The sequence below is a fragment of the Aphanomyces astaci genome (assembly GCF_000520075.1).
Source record: "Aphanomyces astaci strain APO3 unplaced genomic scaffold supercont1.156, whole genome shotgun sequence".
Taxonomy (NCBI): Eukaryota; Oomycota; class Saprolegniomycetes; order Saprolegniales; family Verrucalvaceae; genus Aphanomyces; species Aphanomyces astaci.
The window spans coordinates 1-13,961 of NW_009798419.1; the positions used below are offsets into that span (position 1 = coordinate 1).

Below are 13,961 nucleotides of genomic sequence, written 5' to 3' on the forward strand. Positions count from 1 at the left end.
ACTGTACTGTACATGAACCTCCAGGAGGGCTCTCTGCGCATTCAACGGACCTGACGTATGCACCACCATTCCTTTCGCATTGGAAATCATCCTACAAGTCAACTAAACACGTCCGTTAAGTTCCGCGACGCTTTGTCCAGACAAATGTCCATGCGAGCATGATATCCCAAGTGAAAAACTCCGACATGTCCCCTCTTCTGGATACACACCCCATAGCCATTCATTCTGCACTGATCGGCTATTATGGTGGCTATCAACGGTTATACTTATTCTTCACTTGTACTAGTATCAATCCACTGAAGGATCTCCCCTGCATTATACTCTTATAGCAGCTTTTGCTTGCGGAAATGAGCGACGAAGCGACTGGCCAGCACATACCCCACGGCCGCCGACACGACGCCGACGCCAATTGTGACATACCCGATGGTGGTGCCCGGGTCGGGGTAGACAAACGTGCCGAGCGTGACCCAATTCGGTTCCGTCCACAGCGGCATGCTCTTGTCCAGGACTTCGTACAAGCCGACCGTCGGTTCGCGCTTGAGGCCGGGTGACAGCGCATCGTGAAAGTAGGCGCGGCGCGCTGTGCACACGCCGGGGTACACACACTCGTTATCAGTGCAGTCTTTGTTCGAAACGCATGGTTTGGCTTGCGGGTCCACATCTCGCAGTGCCGACGCCAGGAACGCCCTAGTGAACGTCTCGTACGCGTTCGGATACAAGTTGACTTTGAACGCGTCGTCCCACTTGGTGTCGGCCAAATCTGCGACAACATACGACTTGTTGAGCCGGATCGTCGGCATCCGGTTGTCCGAGTACACGCTCGTATACAGTGTTACAGGCTCGACAAACGACGGGGCCGACGCCGGCGTAAACGACAGATACTCGTTCATGGTCGCCACCGCCGGCTTGGAGTACGCTTGCAGCAGTGGGCAGTTCCACTGCGTTCTGATGCACGTCCACAACGAGCTCACGAGCGTGGCGTTGACGGCGATGGATGCGAGGAGTTCCGAGCCGGGCACGGCGGCCGACGACGCGAACAACGCTTCCGCCAGCACCTGCGCGGCTTGGGCAATGTTGGCGGCGGCGGCGGTGTCCGAGGTGTTGGTGTCCCATCGGCTGTGGTAATTGTCCGGAAATGACGCGTCGTAGCCAGACAGCACCGCCGACACGAGCGATGCATTGCCGAACTCGCGGTCGTTCAAAAACGAAACGAGGGGGCCCGGGGGCACGGCGGACGCGGCCGTCGACGGCTGCACGCGACCTTTGGCCGACGGCGCGTTGACTAGGGCATCCACGAGGGACTCGGACGAGCTGGTCTTGGGGTTGTTTGGGTGTATAAAGAACCCCTTGTCCGCCACCGCGACTTGATCGACTTGGATGGCGATGTCAATGGCGTCCAGCGACAGATCGGCAAAGGCGAGACTTGAGCGGATGGGGCTGGCGCAATGGGATGTTCCGAACGGCGTCGACGCCAAAATCGGGGCGGCGCAGCCCTTGGGCGTTTGTTTGGCTTGTTGTATGTCCGAGAGGAACCGTCGAGAGCCTACAAACCCGTACGACTCGCCTTGGAACGCGGCAAACACAATGTGTTTCTTGAGTGCCGAGCTCGGAATGGTCTTGAGGGCGTCCGCAGCCGCCAGCAGCGCCACGAGGCCGGACGCGCCGGCGTTCGCGCCAGGCGCGTACACGTGGGAGAACGCGTTCGTGTCCATCGACGCCATCGCGATGACCACCGGCTTGGACACGCTCAAGTCGCCTTTCACACCCCATGAACTCTGGCCACCTACGGGCAGGCACTTGGGGCTGCGGTTGCCGTAGATATTTTTGAAGCTCAAACACGAGATCGAATCCATCTTGGCCGGCCCAAAGTAGTACGCCATCGCACCTCGGTACACGACGCCAAACGTCGACTCGACGGGCGCACGTTCGTTCTTACGCGCGAGTTCGAGGAATTCCGCGGCCTTAGCTTCGCTCGCGACTTCGACCACCGGGTACGGCAAGCTCGCCGACATGACACCACGCCCGGATGGGTTCCAAGCGTACTCGCCAAAGACAGGGTTGAGCCCGCCATCCACCGTGCCTTTCCCCTGGGGGTGCGTGGACTCGTAGTTGAACGAGGTAGATGACGAGGACGTCGGGTACACGAGCAAGCCCTTGATGAACGCGCCGTTCAACTTGGCCACGTTCTCCGTCGAGAACAGTGAGTCGGGCAAGAGGACGATGCTGTTCTCCTTCAACTTGTCGTGATGGAACGCGTCCGCTGATGTGACACTGACAAGGCGCGCGCGGCTCCCGTCCTTGTCCAAGCTAAAGCACCCGACGTCGCCCTTGGAATGGAACATGCGCACGCATTCCCCACCAGGAACCGTCGGGTTCTGTGGCACGCCGGTCGTGACCGCGCCTGCTTCCACGCCACTTCCATGCTCAAGCAGCCCTAATAGGGCTATCACCATCGCCGCACTGGCTGGCAGCATCTGCAGCCCACGTAGCTTCATCGGCGGGCGAAGCAACAACTCTAAAGTGGCAAGATCCCCCGACAATTGCGTTAAACAAACATGCTTTTACCCTTAAGGGCTTTTAACCCATAGCATTCCCATTTGGAACCAGGTAAAACGCAACGTTATTTATTCGTACAGGTTTTATCGAATGTATCCATTGTGGGAGGTACTTCGAAATATACTGGTCCGGATAGTCCTGTTTATCCGGAACCCTTGCCCCTGCGATTTAGTGACATCACCGTGCAGTGTTGTGACGTTGTTGACGGGTATTTCCTTGTATCTTGCAGAACTCATGCGACGATCACCGTATTTCTATCTAAAGGTATAACAGTGTAAGCCTGCGGGCGGGCGAGAGGAATTCCAAGAAGAAATACATGTATAAGCCCACTCTTTAGCTTCGTGCACGGGCGCTGGTCGACGTCCCACAGGCCGGATGCGGAGGGCGTGGGACCTCGACGCGACTCTCGAATTCGATGTGGCGCTTGCGACATTCAGCGTCCAAAAATAGTTTTGTGCATTTTTTTATTGTATTACCTTGGTATTTGTATTACCCAAGGAGTATAAAACACACTTTGTGTGGAAAAAGATTTTTTTCGCCATTGATTGTCGAGGGTAGTTCCCCCCCACCCCTGGTTTTTCCGTCGCCACCACCACACTTTTGGATTTTCCGGTTCGTGGAAAAAGCTTTGCAAGGTAGTAACATACCGCGTAGGCGGCCGTGAAGGACACGCATGAGACTAATACATGATGTGGTGCTGCTGTTATACGTAGACATCATGTTCGCATCTACCCTTCGTCGCGTCATCAGCTCGAAAGTGACCACGTCGGTCACGTCCAAGGCCGCGTTTTCGTCGTCGTCCGCTTCGTTGTACGAAGTGTTGAAGGAACAAATTCCCCGTCGCCAAGAAGCGTTGAAGAAGTTGAAGGCCGAACATGGCAACAAGTCCTTGGGCAACGTCACTGTCGATCAATGCATCGGTGGTGCCCGTGATGTCAAGTGCATGTTGTGGGAGACTTCGTTGTTGGACTCGGAAGAAGGCATCCGCTTCCGCGGCCACACGATCCCGGACTTGCAGAAGAAGCTGCCCACGTACATCGAAGGCGGTGAACCCATGCCTGAAGGTCTGATCTGGTTGCTCTTGACCGGTGAAATCCCCACCCGTGAACAAGTCGACGGCTTGACGAAGGAATTGCATTCGCGCTCCAAGATCCCCGCGCACGTCAAGCAAATGTTGTGCGACCTGCCCAAGGGCACCCACCCCATGACGCAATTTTCCATCGCCGTCATGGCCATGAACACCGAAAGTGTGTTCCAAAAGAAGTACGCCGAAGGCATCCACAAGTCCACGTACTGGGAACACACGTACGAAGACATGCTCAACTTGATCGCGCGCATCCCCGAAGTCGCCGCCACCATCTACCGCTCCACGTACTTTGACGAGTGCTTGGACATCAAGTACGACTCGTCGTTGGATTACTCTGCCAACTTCGCGCGCATGTTGGGCCACGACAGCCAAGACTTCGACGAGTTGATGCGGTTGTATTTGGTCATCCACAGCGACCACGAAGGCGGGAACGCCAGCGCTCACACCACCCACTTGGTTGGATCCACCCTCTCGGACCCGTACCTGTCAGTGGCCGCCGGCTTGAACGCGTTGGCGGGTCCGTTGCACGGCCTTGCCAACCAAGAAGTGCTTGGGTGGATTATGGACCTCCACGACGAGTTCAAGTCCAAGAACTTGCCCGTGAACAAGGAAACGATCACCAAGTTCGCGTGGGACACGCTCAACGCCGGCAAGGTCATTCCCGGCTACGGCCACGCCGTGCTCCGCAAGACGGACCCTCGCTACTCGTGCCAGCGCGAGTTTGCGTTAAAGCACATGCCCAACGACGAGCTCTTCCAGATCGTGGAAACCATCTACCAAGTGATGCCAGGCATCTTGACTGAACACGGCAAGACCAAGAATCCGTACCCAAACGTCGACTCGCACAGCGGCGTGCTGCTGTACCACTACGGCCTCACCGAGAAGAACTACTACACGGTGCTCTTTGGTGTGTCGCGCGCCATGGGTGTGCTGTCGCAGCTGTTCTGGGACCGCGCGTTGGGCCTGCCGTTGGAACGCCCCAAGTCCGTCACGTCGGAATGGATCAACGAACATTTCGCCAAGCAAAAGTAAATAGAGCGATGAGACCAAGGACGAGAACCACGTTGACAGATATGTATGTATGCAGCAGGATAATGCAACTCCAGTGTCGATGGATGTGTACTGTATTGTGTGTTGGCATGACGAAGATGGGAAGAGTAGAATGTAGGTACATTCATTCAGCGGATGTTTGTGTATACTACTATTGATGGGGGATGATGGTTAATCGTTGTGCATGAACTGCTCCATGCCTGCCGAGAAAGCCGCGAGGAGGACACATGACCCGCACTGCATCATGGGCCCTTGACCCATCGCCAGAGTCGCGCCGGTGGCGCAGCCTGCGAGTGCGACGCTGGTGGTATCGTGTCGGCCGCGGCCTTTGCTCACAAGGCACTCCAATCCCGACGTCATGGCTGGAAGATGGCCACGTGAGGAGGATGGCATTGGACTGGGGAACATACCTGAAAAGAGGAGGAAATTCCGACCCCATGAGAAACTCTTCTCTGAAATCAACCGTCGCGACGCTTGCAACTACACATGACACAAGTCGATAAGATGATCGCAGGTAGGAAGCCAGCATGCATGCCGTACGGATTCGCGGAACGGAACCTTGGGCATCACGCGTTGCCCGGGCACGGGGATGGGAGGCGCAATGGCTTCGTAAGAACTCAACAAGGCGCCCATCGCCACACCAAGAGTGTAGCCTAGACATACGTCGTGAGTGGTTAGCTACCAAGAGAATGGGATCGGAGGAATTGTTACCAATCGCACTGGACAAGATCACCTTGGACACGCACGTCTCGCCAGGATACAAGGGCAAGAAGGTCGGCGCTTCCTTGCCGACATCGTTTGCGGGTTTGAAGGGAAAGACGAAGGGATTGTGCGTGTACGGCAAGATGAACTGCGACGACGCCGCCGGTCGGCTGCTGCGGGTGTCCTCCATTGCTTATGATTGGAATTGTATGCACCTTCACTTGATAAGATAGCATACAAAGTATACTAAAACTAGTACAAATAATAACCGAACCATTCTAATTCTATTCCACTGTTCAAAATTAATATACTGTTTAGAGTTTAACAATACATCTTTTGTATTGAATATTTATTTTATCTGTATGAGATCATAGAGTCTTAGTCGTGTGGAAAGTTTCGTCGTGGCAGCATCGGATTGGCCATATTCGACGTCATCATCCCAGGCGAAATCGATCAAGATGTTTCCATAAAGTTAGGCATTCAACTTGTGCATGTGTTAAGGAGACTTCGCCAAGCCTCGAGAGATTGCCTCCAAGAGCCACAGCTGGTCTTTGTTGGAGAGAAACACCATGTCGTTGGCGACCTTGTACTTTTTGTCGATTTCGTACAGCGAGGGAAACATATGCGCGGTGAAAGATGGCCAAGATGTCCGACATGAAGATAAGCCCGTCCACTCGATCCAGCATGCCTACACATATCGACCGTGACGTCAGGAATTGCATCCTTCCCCTGGTCACGTCAAGAGCCTACCACCATGGCCAGGGATCAGCCGACCGGTGTCCTTCACACCGGCCAAGCGCTTCAGCAAACTGGCAAACAAATCGCCATTTCTGCATGGGACGTTTATACCTTAAACTGTATCTCTATCATCATCGACAGTGTTCTACGTGGAGAAACACGCGCCGACAAGTGCAAACACTGCGAGCTGCCAGTGGGCCGTGGCCGAGTCGAGCTGGGAATGAATGTAATCACCATACGCGCTGCCTGTCCACGACGAAGCCAGCGTTGGCGACACACGACGCAGCCACGGCCAGCGCCACGCCGCCCACGGTCCCCTCGACGTCCTTTTTGGGCGAGATGAGCGGTGCCAGCTTGCTGCGTCGACTAAACTTGTACTTACGCTTGGTCAGCAACTTACCCGTCACGTACGCGCCAGTGTCACAGCCCCACACGATAAAGAGGTAGCGCATGGCGATCTCTTGTCCCGATGGAGTTTACCCGAGTTTGCTCATGAGCATGCGAAACGTGATGGGGATGTAGAGGAGGCCGACCAGGTCGAGGCAGATGGCGGCGGACACGACGTGGGCGTGCTGATGCATGCGGAGGACGGCCATGGGCACAAACACAATACTCATGGCAGTGGCAGAGTCCAGAAGCAGGAAGCAGTTCGTGTTGGGTCGGCTGCTGCAGAAGCAGCTGTTGAGCACTGCCATGGAGAACGCCACGACCTGCACGAGTAGCACGGCAGCGTCGAACGACGTGGGGGTGAGTCCGGCGCACACGCCCGCGATCAAGGCGCTGGCCCCGACATGGACGAGAAAGATGGGTTCGTGAACGCTTTGGGCTAGCATGAGAGCACACACGACGCCCATAGCCGAGGCGGCAAACAGGATGCTGAGGGTACCTGCTACAATCCGCTCCCTACATGCCACCTTCGTGGTAGCATTGGAGGAGGAGGTGTGGCTGAACACACAACGGGTGACGGCTGAGACGGCGCAATGCGATTCGTTGAACGGACGGGCGAAGGCTGTGTTCTGCGCCGCTGTCGCAAAGCTCATGGGGTCGTCCAAGGGGTGGGCATCGAGGTACGCGAGGTAGTTGGACAGGCCGCTGTGTTGGATACGAAGCGACAGCCACGAGAACTCAAAAGATCGACACGACAGCGGCGCCCAAAGTCAGCACAGCTGTATTGGAACCAGTTAGGATAAAATAGATGACGGATGGCGCCAGCACCGACGCGGAGAGGACCCGCTGGACAAAGTTGGACGAGAACAGAGTCGTGCAAGAAAACGAAGAAGTGGCTGGAGGGGGAGTGGCGGGAGCCGCCATGACCACATCGGCAGAGTCCACCGCGGCGGCGTCTCTACTGTCCATGTCGTCGTCGTTGTCGCTTGGAGATGGTGAACTTACAGACAAGTTGATGGTATTATTATCCTTAACTGGCGTGGGAGGGTTCTGCAGTATTTATAGACTAGTAGGCAGAAGGATTCTGGGAGGTTGTTGGAGGGCATTGCGAGTTTCTGCAGCAGAGGAATACGTAGCTCGGAGGATGCTTTGAATATCGTCATGGGCAATGGCGGCAGACACCGGCGGGACAAGGAACGGATCCAATGCGCCAGTCAATCGAAAGGACTTGGGTGGTGGCTTTTGTCTCGTGGATGACAATGTAACGTGGAAGGCCGATGAAGTGGGCGTGGTTGATGTGAATTCTGCGGCGGAGCTAGACGCCAGTGTCTGCACACCGTCGATGTCTGGCTCTTCGGTGTACGTCACATTTGCCCGACTGGATCGCGCAGACCGCGCCAACCCTTTCCGCACCAAACTCACACCATCGCGGTTGTCCCGCAAGAGCTTGAGCTCTGCAAGAATGTCGTCCACCATGGTCTTCTTCAACTGCGCGCACTCGCGCTCATATTGTACCATCGCGTCGTGGACCGACCGCTTGTAGGCGTTCTCGACGCTTCGTGCTTGATGTTCTGCTCTAGCCATTGCTTGTGCTCTTTCACGATGTTTCTCCGCGTCTAGAATATGCTTGGCATACAGCACATCATCATCCTTGAGCGTCACGTCCACCGCTTCGAGCGCCGAACCAAGGGTCGATTCTGCCGCCAGCGCCATGTTACTAGTCGAAATATCCGGATGCAATCCTCACTAGTTATCCGGAACATGGATCGTCGAATTTGATTTCAATCTCGAGACAGTCCACATAGGTAGCAGCGGCGGTCCTTTCGATGACCGCGACGAGCCATGGGTTTTCAAGGAACAGCCAAATTCTCGTCTATGTCATGCCAGTCGGCAACATTCCACGCCACATGTACATGGAAGGCATCAGGATGCTGCAGGCGTCGGCGGTGATCCCTATGAGCAGCCTCACTAGGCCGGGCGGGTACAGTGCCGAGTTGTCGCCTTTCCGAGCCCTATCATGGGATAGCACGACATCCATCGTGTATCGCTTCGAAGATACTTTGTCGCAGGCATCATCATCGTCCACGTTGTCATCGGCGTCGTGCGACGAAGTGCATGCATGGAACCGTCCGTTAGGGGTGATCGGGCTATGTCATTGCCCCAGCACCGCGGATTTGCGCGACGCGTACGCCGATTTCAAACGCGCGGCCTTGAAATACCCCAGCGCCATCATCCAAAAGGTTTATGCGTTCGAACATGCCTTTGGCGCTGGCACGCTCGAGGATGTGTCAGCGTTGGACGACCTTGTCATGTTTCCGCTGGCGGCCCCGCTCAGCGACGGTCACACTACTGTACGTCGCCATCGTACCTCACCCATATCCTGACCGTCTTGATGAACTAGGTTAGTTTGCATTTGCAAGTTGTGCTCGATGCCATGACCGTCACCATCTTGATGTCGCTGGAAAGCACAGTCCGGGGGGTGTTACGACAGCACCAGCAGCAAGCCGGGGCCGCCATCGTGCCGTCTGCGGATCTGTCTGAATCCGGATTCGGACTCCTAAGTACACAAGTGGACCCTCCTGCCACCACGTCCCCATACCCAGCAGCAGCAGCAGCACCCATCCACTCCCCTGCGTTTCTCGGCACCTCGTCTGGTATGTCGACGCCTGCCGCCTTGCGCACGGGCTCTGGCAACTCGACGTTGCTTCCACGGCCTTCAGGTCCGTCCCATACCTCGTTCGAGAGAGAGAGTATGTGTATAATCAAGTGATGCCTACGAAACCCACACCTAGTTTGGACACACAAACCCTCATATTTCCACTGGTCATGTGTAGGAGTCACCACGACGGCGTCGGCAATGGACTTGAGTGAAAGAAACGTTTGTACCACACACACTCTTGTGAGTCGCAAGCAAATGCCGCGATCCAATCGATCGCGCCAAGAAAAGCTGGTCGCCGACTACGCGCTCGTGGTCGGGTGCGTGCCGGACGCGGTCGACTACTACACGACCGCCATCGACGGCTTGCGCGACGATGAAAAGAAAAGCGCGCCAAAGTCCGGCACCAATCCCGCCGACGGACTCTGGCTCGGTGCCGCCTTGGAAGGTTACGTCACTGCGCTCTACTTGACCATGCAGAGGCAGAAAGGTACGAACTGTATGGTTTGTGATATATATATATATTGTGTGTTCTATATGGTTTGTGATATATATATATATATATATTGTGTGTTCTACTTTTAATTTCCTCTGGCGGTGGTTGGTTATCGCAGACTTGGGAAATATGATATCTTAAGTTGAAAAGGTATCTTTGGGACCATTCTTTCCTTTATTTATCCAATCATATTACCACCTTGATTCTTTGTATCCAATCATACTGCTTTGCTGGACTTCCTAGTATTTCAACAATTAGCAAATTTCGGCGACAAGCACAATATTCTATTTGAAGCATATGAGGTGACAAGGCCGTGGTAGGGGGGAACGGTGTCAAGTTGAACGTGGAAATGATCGAAAAAGCGTCCGAAGCCATCGCATGGTATGCCAAAGTGGGGTGCGTCGCGCTCGAAGCAAACCTCGTGACAGCCATGGGATGGTATTATACCGAGTTGGTCGACGACGATCTCGTCGGCGGTCGAGGCGGCAACCGCCGTCATCCCCTTCAACGTACATGTTCACACGACAATCTCCATGTTGCTGCTGTTTCACATCTCCATCATGGCTTCAGCGTAACGTCCATATGCTTATGAGTGAATTCTGTCTGTAGGCGCCGACGAAGCCGAATGGATCCGACGACTGTGCATCGAGACCCACCATCGCCTGCTGCTTCTTGGCGTCCGCAACGCCGAGCCATTCCCGAGCAGCCACACGTCATCTCAAGTGTCCATCAAGCACGTGTTGGCCGTGGCTCGACAGTGCCGGCGCATTGGATACACGCGGAAAGAACTGCTGTACGTCCTCGATGCCAGCGCCTTGTTGTGTCTCCGCAGTCGATCTCGCATGATATCATCGTCCTCTTCGCCGACAATGGACCTGCATGCTGCATATGTGCTCGTCCAACAAGTCCTCCATGGCCTCTCTACCCCGATACACAACCCACAAAGCAGTGGAAACGCATCGGACAAAGAGAGAGGGCCGGTTGTTGCTGTGGTGGGGTGGAGCCGACTGCGGTTCTACGTGCTTCGACACGTGATTGGGCTCGCTCGAAAACTCCACCGACCCCACGAAGTGGCCACGCACACGTTGGCGTTGCTCGATTTGCTCGTGCATGATCCCACTGCCATAACCGCATCTGGTGACGCCGCCGCAGGGAGTGCCGCGTGGAACGAGCCAGTGTTCTCTGCGACCTTGCACATCCACGTGGTGGACACGACCGGCGCGTTGAAGACGCCTCTCACTAGGGGAGGACTGCACACGGCCCCTACGGTGTACGCCACGCCGCCGCCCAGCATGGAGAAAGAAGTGAAGAAGGCAGCTGTGATGTTGTTGCAACATAGCAATTCGTCGTCGCTGTTGTCGTCCAGTTACTTCAAACACCTGCCCCTTCTCACATCCACCACGGGCACCAATCCCTCCCCCCCTCCGTCGTCCGGAAGTACGACCCCGCGACAACTGCTCTTGTCCACCCCCCGGCAGTTGATGTCCGCCGTCCTCTCCAACACGTCGACTTCGTCCTCGGCTTTCTTTGACGCGTCCGATGTCGCTGCTGGCCAGTCGTCCCCACAGCCAACAACTCACATACCAGTTGACTCCACTGCTACTACTACTCCATCGATCAAGCAGCATCCATCTTCCGACACGACCACACAGTGGACAAATCCCGTCCAAGAATGGCAACATGCATGCTGGCGCTTGCTGCACGACGACACGTCATCGACCAAGTCGAGGATCGACCTGCCGTTAACGAAACGCAATGGTCTCGTTCGCATTGAACGGTTTCAAGTGGGGCGACGTGCCGTGCCAACGTCCAACGCCCACGCGACGACCACAAGTGGCCTTCGGCGGCTGGACGCGGTGCTCCGAGCAGTGCAACGCAAGTCGACCGCTCCTCCACCCAACCCCTCGACGTTTTTCTACAATCCGTTTCAAGCCAAAGGAGATGCCATAAACAACAACACCACCACCGACGATGAAAACGATACCATGTACCCCGTGCACGCTTCGATCGACCTCGAGATGGTGGTGCACAACCCCACCGATATCGACGTGCTGTTCCCCCACGTGGCGGCGTGGGTCGCTCAAGGAGATCCGGACGACAGCTCGACGATCAAAGCGCAGTGCCCCCCCGTAGTGCTCCAGTTGACCCCCCGGCAGTCCAACAGAACTACCCGGCTCACCGTCCGGCCCACGCACATCGGACCGATGGTCGTCCTGGGGTGTCTCTTGCGACTCAAGCATCAAACCCTTCGGTACGTACGTACATCGTAGTGTCGCTCGCGCTCGTGTGATGGATGACGTTGTGTTTCTCAACCTAGGTACAAGTTGGAGCGTCCGGTGGTGCTGGAGATTGTCCCCGCCCTGCCGACACTGACGTTCCGTGCGTCACCAGCAACCGCGTCGTCCATGTTCCAACACCAACTCCACCGCGTGTCTGTCGACGTGATCAACCCGTCGGGCTTGTGCGCATCGCATTTGTTCATGGACATGACGATCGTGGTCCACATGCCGCCGTCCCATGCCAAGGCCAGCACGGCCACCGTCGTCCTCGTGAACTCGCTTCTCCTCGACACTGCCGACTCGTCGTCTTCTTCAGCTGGTGTCCACAAGGTGACGGTGGCTGGTGGTGTCGACGTCGAATGCTCTCTCCCCCCCGGCTTTGATCACGTACGAAGCAAAAGTCCTAGTGTTTATTGTCGATCCTAACCTGGACGACCTTTCGTGTTTAACTGTACTCATAACAATCGTGTGAATGTACATACTCTAGTTGGACGGACAATCAAGTGTGTCCATGGACGTGACCGTGCACTGTGCCCACGCGTGTACCATTGAGATCCAACTGCGGGCGTTGTATGGCCACTCCCTGACCCACGAGAAACTGTATCGGGAAACCGCCGCCACCGTGTCCATCACGTGCGAGCCGGCAGTTTGCATCACAGCGTTGGCTCCGTTATTCCTGGCGGGCTCGGATGGCCAAGACGGATATATCTCGTCCATGTGGGTGGCGGAGCTGTGGAATCCGTCGCCGTCCGTCCTCTTTCACGTCCATGTCGACGGGGAACTAGCTGCCAATGTGCCAGTTCCGCCGCTGTGCGTGCGGCGGATGCTGCTTCCGTCGTCGTTGGTACATACCCCATTCAAGTGGACCACGCCGGCTTCGGGGGCCAGTGGCGCCATACCCACACCAGACACCACGACGACGACTATCCGTGCCTGTCCTCGTCATGAGCTGCCGACGGACGTGCCGTGGACGTTGCATGTGGCGTTGGGGCAGCATGCGAGTCCGTTAATGCTAACGTCGATGCCCCTGCACGAGTTTTTCCAAGTCGTCGTGCATGTGATGCCAAGGGACCGAGGGAACCAGCCGACATGTCGCCTGCCTTTGTTGTTGTCTGTCCAGATCCACGTGCTGGAACAAGTAACGTCCGTCGGCGGCGGCCTACAACTAAGGCCCACCACCAACATGGTCGTGGCAGGTCAATTGGCGTACCAACCGAGCGTGGAACACCCACATGTCGTGCAAGTGATGGCCATGACACATGGAGTGTATTGTATCCGATGTGTGGGTATGTGGGCCCAAGGCGGCACTGACGTGGTCGAGTCGGCAATGTTAAAAATACAAACCATTTAATCAACGCGTTGGGCGAATTCCGACAATGGCCAAAGCTAGCACAGAACGGTTTGGAGACTTTGTAGTGGCGATCGAGGGTACCTTGTACGAAGCGCGTCCCAAAATGAGCGCCGCGGGAATCGGTCCGTAATGCCTCGAGTCCACGGATGCAGTAGCGTTGTCCCCTTCAAGCCATACGTGTCCCTTGGGTACCTAAGGATGCATCGCAGCATGAAGGAAGTCCACGTGGTTGCATCTGTTGTCTACCTCGATGATCTCCTCCGCGTCGGCTTCAAAGCGGGGCCGACGCTTGACGAACTGTCCTTCCTAAGATCCAATATTTGTTCGTTGTTCGTGGTGGTTCGACGAATACACTTCGTTTGTACCATAGCGATGATGCGTTTGCACATCGAGCCGTTGGCTCGGGTAGGCGACGATACCACGACGACGTCGCCGACTGTGGCTGGTCTCCAGCGCAGTGAGAGCTTTTCCACAAGGAAGATCACTCGATCAGGCAAGGTTGGTTCCATCGAAGGACCCATCCCCAGAAAAACGTCGCCGACATACACCTTGACGCAGATCGCCGCGGTTAGGACGCGGACCGTGCCGATTGCCCATTTCTCCATTCGAATGAAAATGTTGGAATCACGCAATAATAATAATTCGACAACATTCTCTTG

General features: G+C 55.8%; 9 protein-coding genes across 9 annotated transcripts; 3 read left to right on the forward strand and 6 right to left on the reverse strand.

Annotated features, from left to right (window-relative positions):
- Nucleotides 1-181: 181 nt before the first annotated feature.
- H257_18336 (hypothetical protein) lies at nucleotides 182-2,535 on the reverse strand. Its single transcript, XM_009847374.1, has one exon. The coding sequence runs from the start codon at nucleotides 2,493-2,495 to the stop codon at nucleotides 324-326; it is 2,172 nt and encodes a 723-aa protein (XP_009845676.1). The 5' UTR covers nucleotides 2,496-2,535; the 3' UTR covers nucleotides 182-323.
- A 625-nt stretch (nucleotides 2,536-3,160) lies between these two features.
- On the forward strand, nucleotides 3,161-4,759 carry H257_18337 (citrate (Si)-synthase, eukaryotic). The gene is made up of 2 exons (XM_009847375.1): nucleotides 3,161-3,191; nucleotides 3,270-4,759. The coding sequence occupies exon 2, from the start codon at nucleotides 3,275-3,277 to the stop codon at nucleotides 4,673-4,675; it is 1,401 nt and encodes a 466-aa protein (XP_009845677.1). The 5' UTR covers nucleotides 3,161-3,191; nucleotides 3,270-3,274; the 3' UTR covers nucleotides 4,676-4,759.
- A 33-nt stretch (nucleotides 4,760-4,792) lies between these two features.
- Nucleotides 4,793-5,622, reverse strand: H257_18338 (hypothetical protein). Its single transcript, XM_009847376.1, has 4 exons — nucleotides 5,405-5,622; nucleotides 5,234-5,346; nucleotides 5,104-5,173; nucleotides 4,793-5,055 (listed from the first exon to the last, which is right to left on the reverse strand). The coding sequence occupies exons 1-4, from the start codon at nucleotides 5,583-5,585 to the stop codon at nucleotides 4,865-4,867; spliced, it is 555 nt and encodes a 184-aa protein (XP_009845678.1). The 5' UTR covers nucleotides 5,586-5,622; the 3' UTR covers nucleotides 4,793-4,864.
- A 409-nt stretch (nucleotides 5,623-6,031) lies between these two features.
- Nucleotides 6,032-6,580, forward strand: H257_18339 (hypothetical protein; the record flags this gene model as incomplete). The annotated part of the gene is made up of 1 exon (XM_009847377.1): nucleotides 6,032-6,580. One exon carries the CDS (start codon nucleotides 6,032-6,034, stop codon nucleotides 6,578-6,580), a length of 549 nt encoding a protein of 182 aa, XP_009845679.1.
- A 29-nt stretch (nucleotides 6,581-6,609) lies between these two features.
- On the reverse strand, nucleotides 6,610-7,173 carry H257_18340 (hypothetical protein; the record flags this gene model as incomplete). Its single annotated transcript, XM_009847378.1, has 1 exon — nucleotides 6,610-7,173. The coding sequence occupies one exon, from the start codon at nucleotides 7,171-7,173 to the stop codon at nucleotides 6,610-6,612; it is 564 nt and encodes a 187-aa protein (XP_009845680.1).
- Nucleotides 7,174-7,258: 85 nt separating this feature from the next.
- On the reverse strand, nucleotides 7,259-7,489 carry H257_18341 (hypothetical protein; the record flags this gene model as incomplete). The annotated part of the gene is made up of 1 exon (XM_009847379.1): nucleotides 7,259-7,489. One exon carries the CDS (start codon nucleotides 7,487-7,489, stop codon nucleotides 7,259-7,261), a length of 231 nt encoding a protein of 76 aa, XP_009845681.1.
- A 90-nt stretch (nucleotides 7,490-7,579) lies between these two features.
- On the reverse strand, nucleotides 7,580-8,233 carry H257_18342 (hypothetical protein; the record flags this gene model as incomplete). The annotated part of the gene is made up of 1 exon (XM_009847380.1): nucleotides 7,580-8,233. One exon carries the CDS (start codon nucleotides 8,231-8,233, stop codon nucleotides 7,580-7,582), a length of 654 nt encoding a protein of 217 aa, XP_009845682.1.
- Nucleotides 8,234-8,346: 113 nt separating this feature from the next.
- H257_18343 (hypothetical protein) lies at nucleotides 8,347-13,302 on the forward strand (the record flags this gene model as incomplete). The annotated part of the gene is made up of 7 exons (XM_009847381.1): nucleotides 8,347-8,871; nucleotides 8,922-9,240; nucleotides 9,355-9,666; nucleotides 9,993-10,181; nucleotides 10,282-11,923; nucleotides 11,990-12,338; nucleotides 12,439-13,302. The coding sequence occupies 7 exons, from the start codon at nucleotides 8,347-8,349 to the stop codon at nucleotides 13,300-13,302; spliced, it is 4,200 nt and encodes a 1,399-aa protein (XP_009845683.1).
- Nucleotides 13,303-13,907, reverse strand: H257_18344 (hypothetical protein; the record flags this gene model as incomplete). The annotated part of the gene is made up of 3 exons (XM_009847382.1): nucleotides 13,303-13,494; nucleotides 13,549-13,608; nucleotides 13,668-13,907. 3 exons carry the CDS (start codon nucleotides 13,905-13,907, stop codon nucleotides 13,303-13,305), a joined length of 492 nt encoding a protein of 163 aa, XP_009845684.1.
- Nucleotides 13,908-13,961: the final 54 nt, after the last annotated feature.

Coding starts and splice junctions, on each gene's coding strand:
- H257_18336 (XM_009847374.1), bottom strand. CDS start 2,495: ATGAAGCTACGTGGGCTGCAGATGCTGCCAGCCAGTGCGGCGATGGTG.
- H257_18337 (XM_009847375.1), top strand. CDS start 3,275: ATGTTCGCATCTACCCTTCGTCGCGTCATCAGCTCGAAAGTGACCACG.
- H257_18338 (XM_009847376.1), bottom strand. CDS start 5,585: ATGGAGGACACCCGCAGCAGCCGACCGGCGGCGTCGTCGCAGTTCATC. Junction 5,347..5,404: donor GATCTTGTCCAGTGCGATTG/GTAACAATTCCT, acceptor ACGTATGTCTAG/GCTACACTCTTGGTGTGGCG. Junction 5,174..5,233: donor AGGTTCCGTTCCGCGAATCC/GTACGGCATGCA, acceptor TGTCATGTGTAG/TTGCAAGCGTCGCGACGGTT.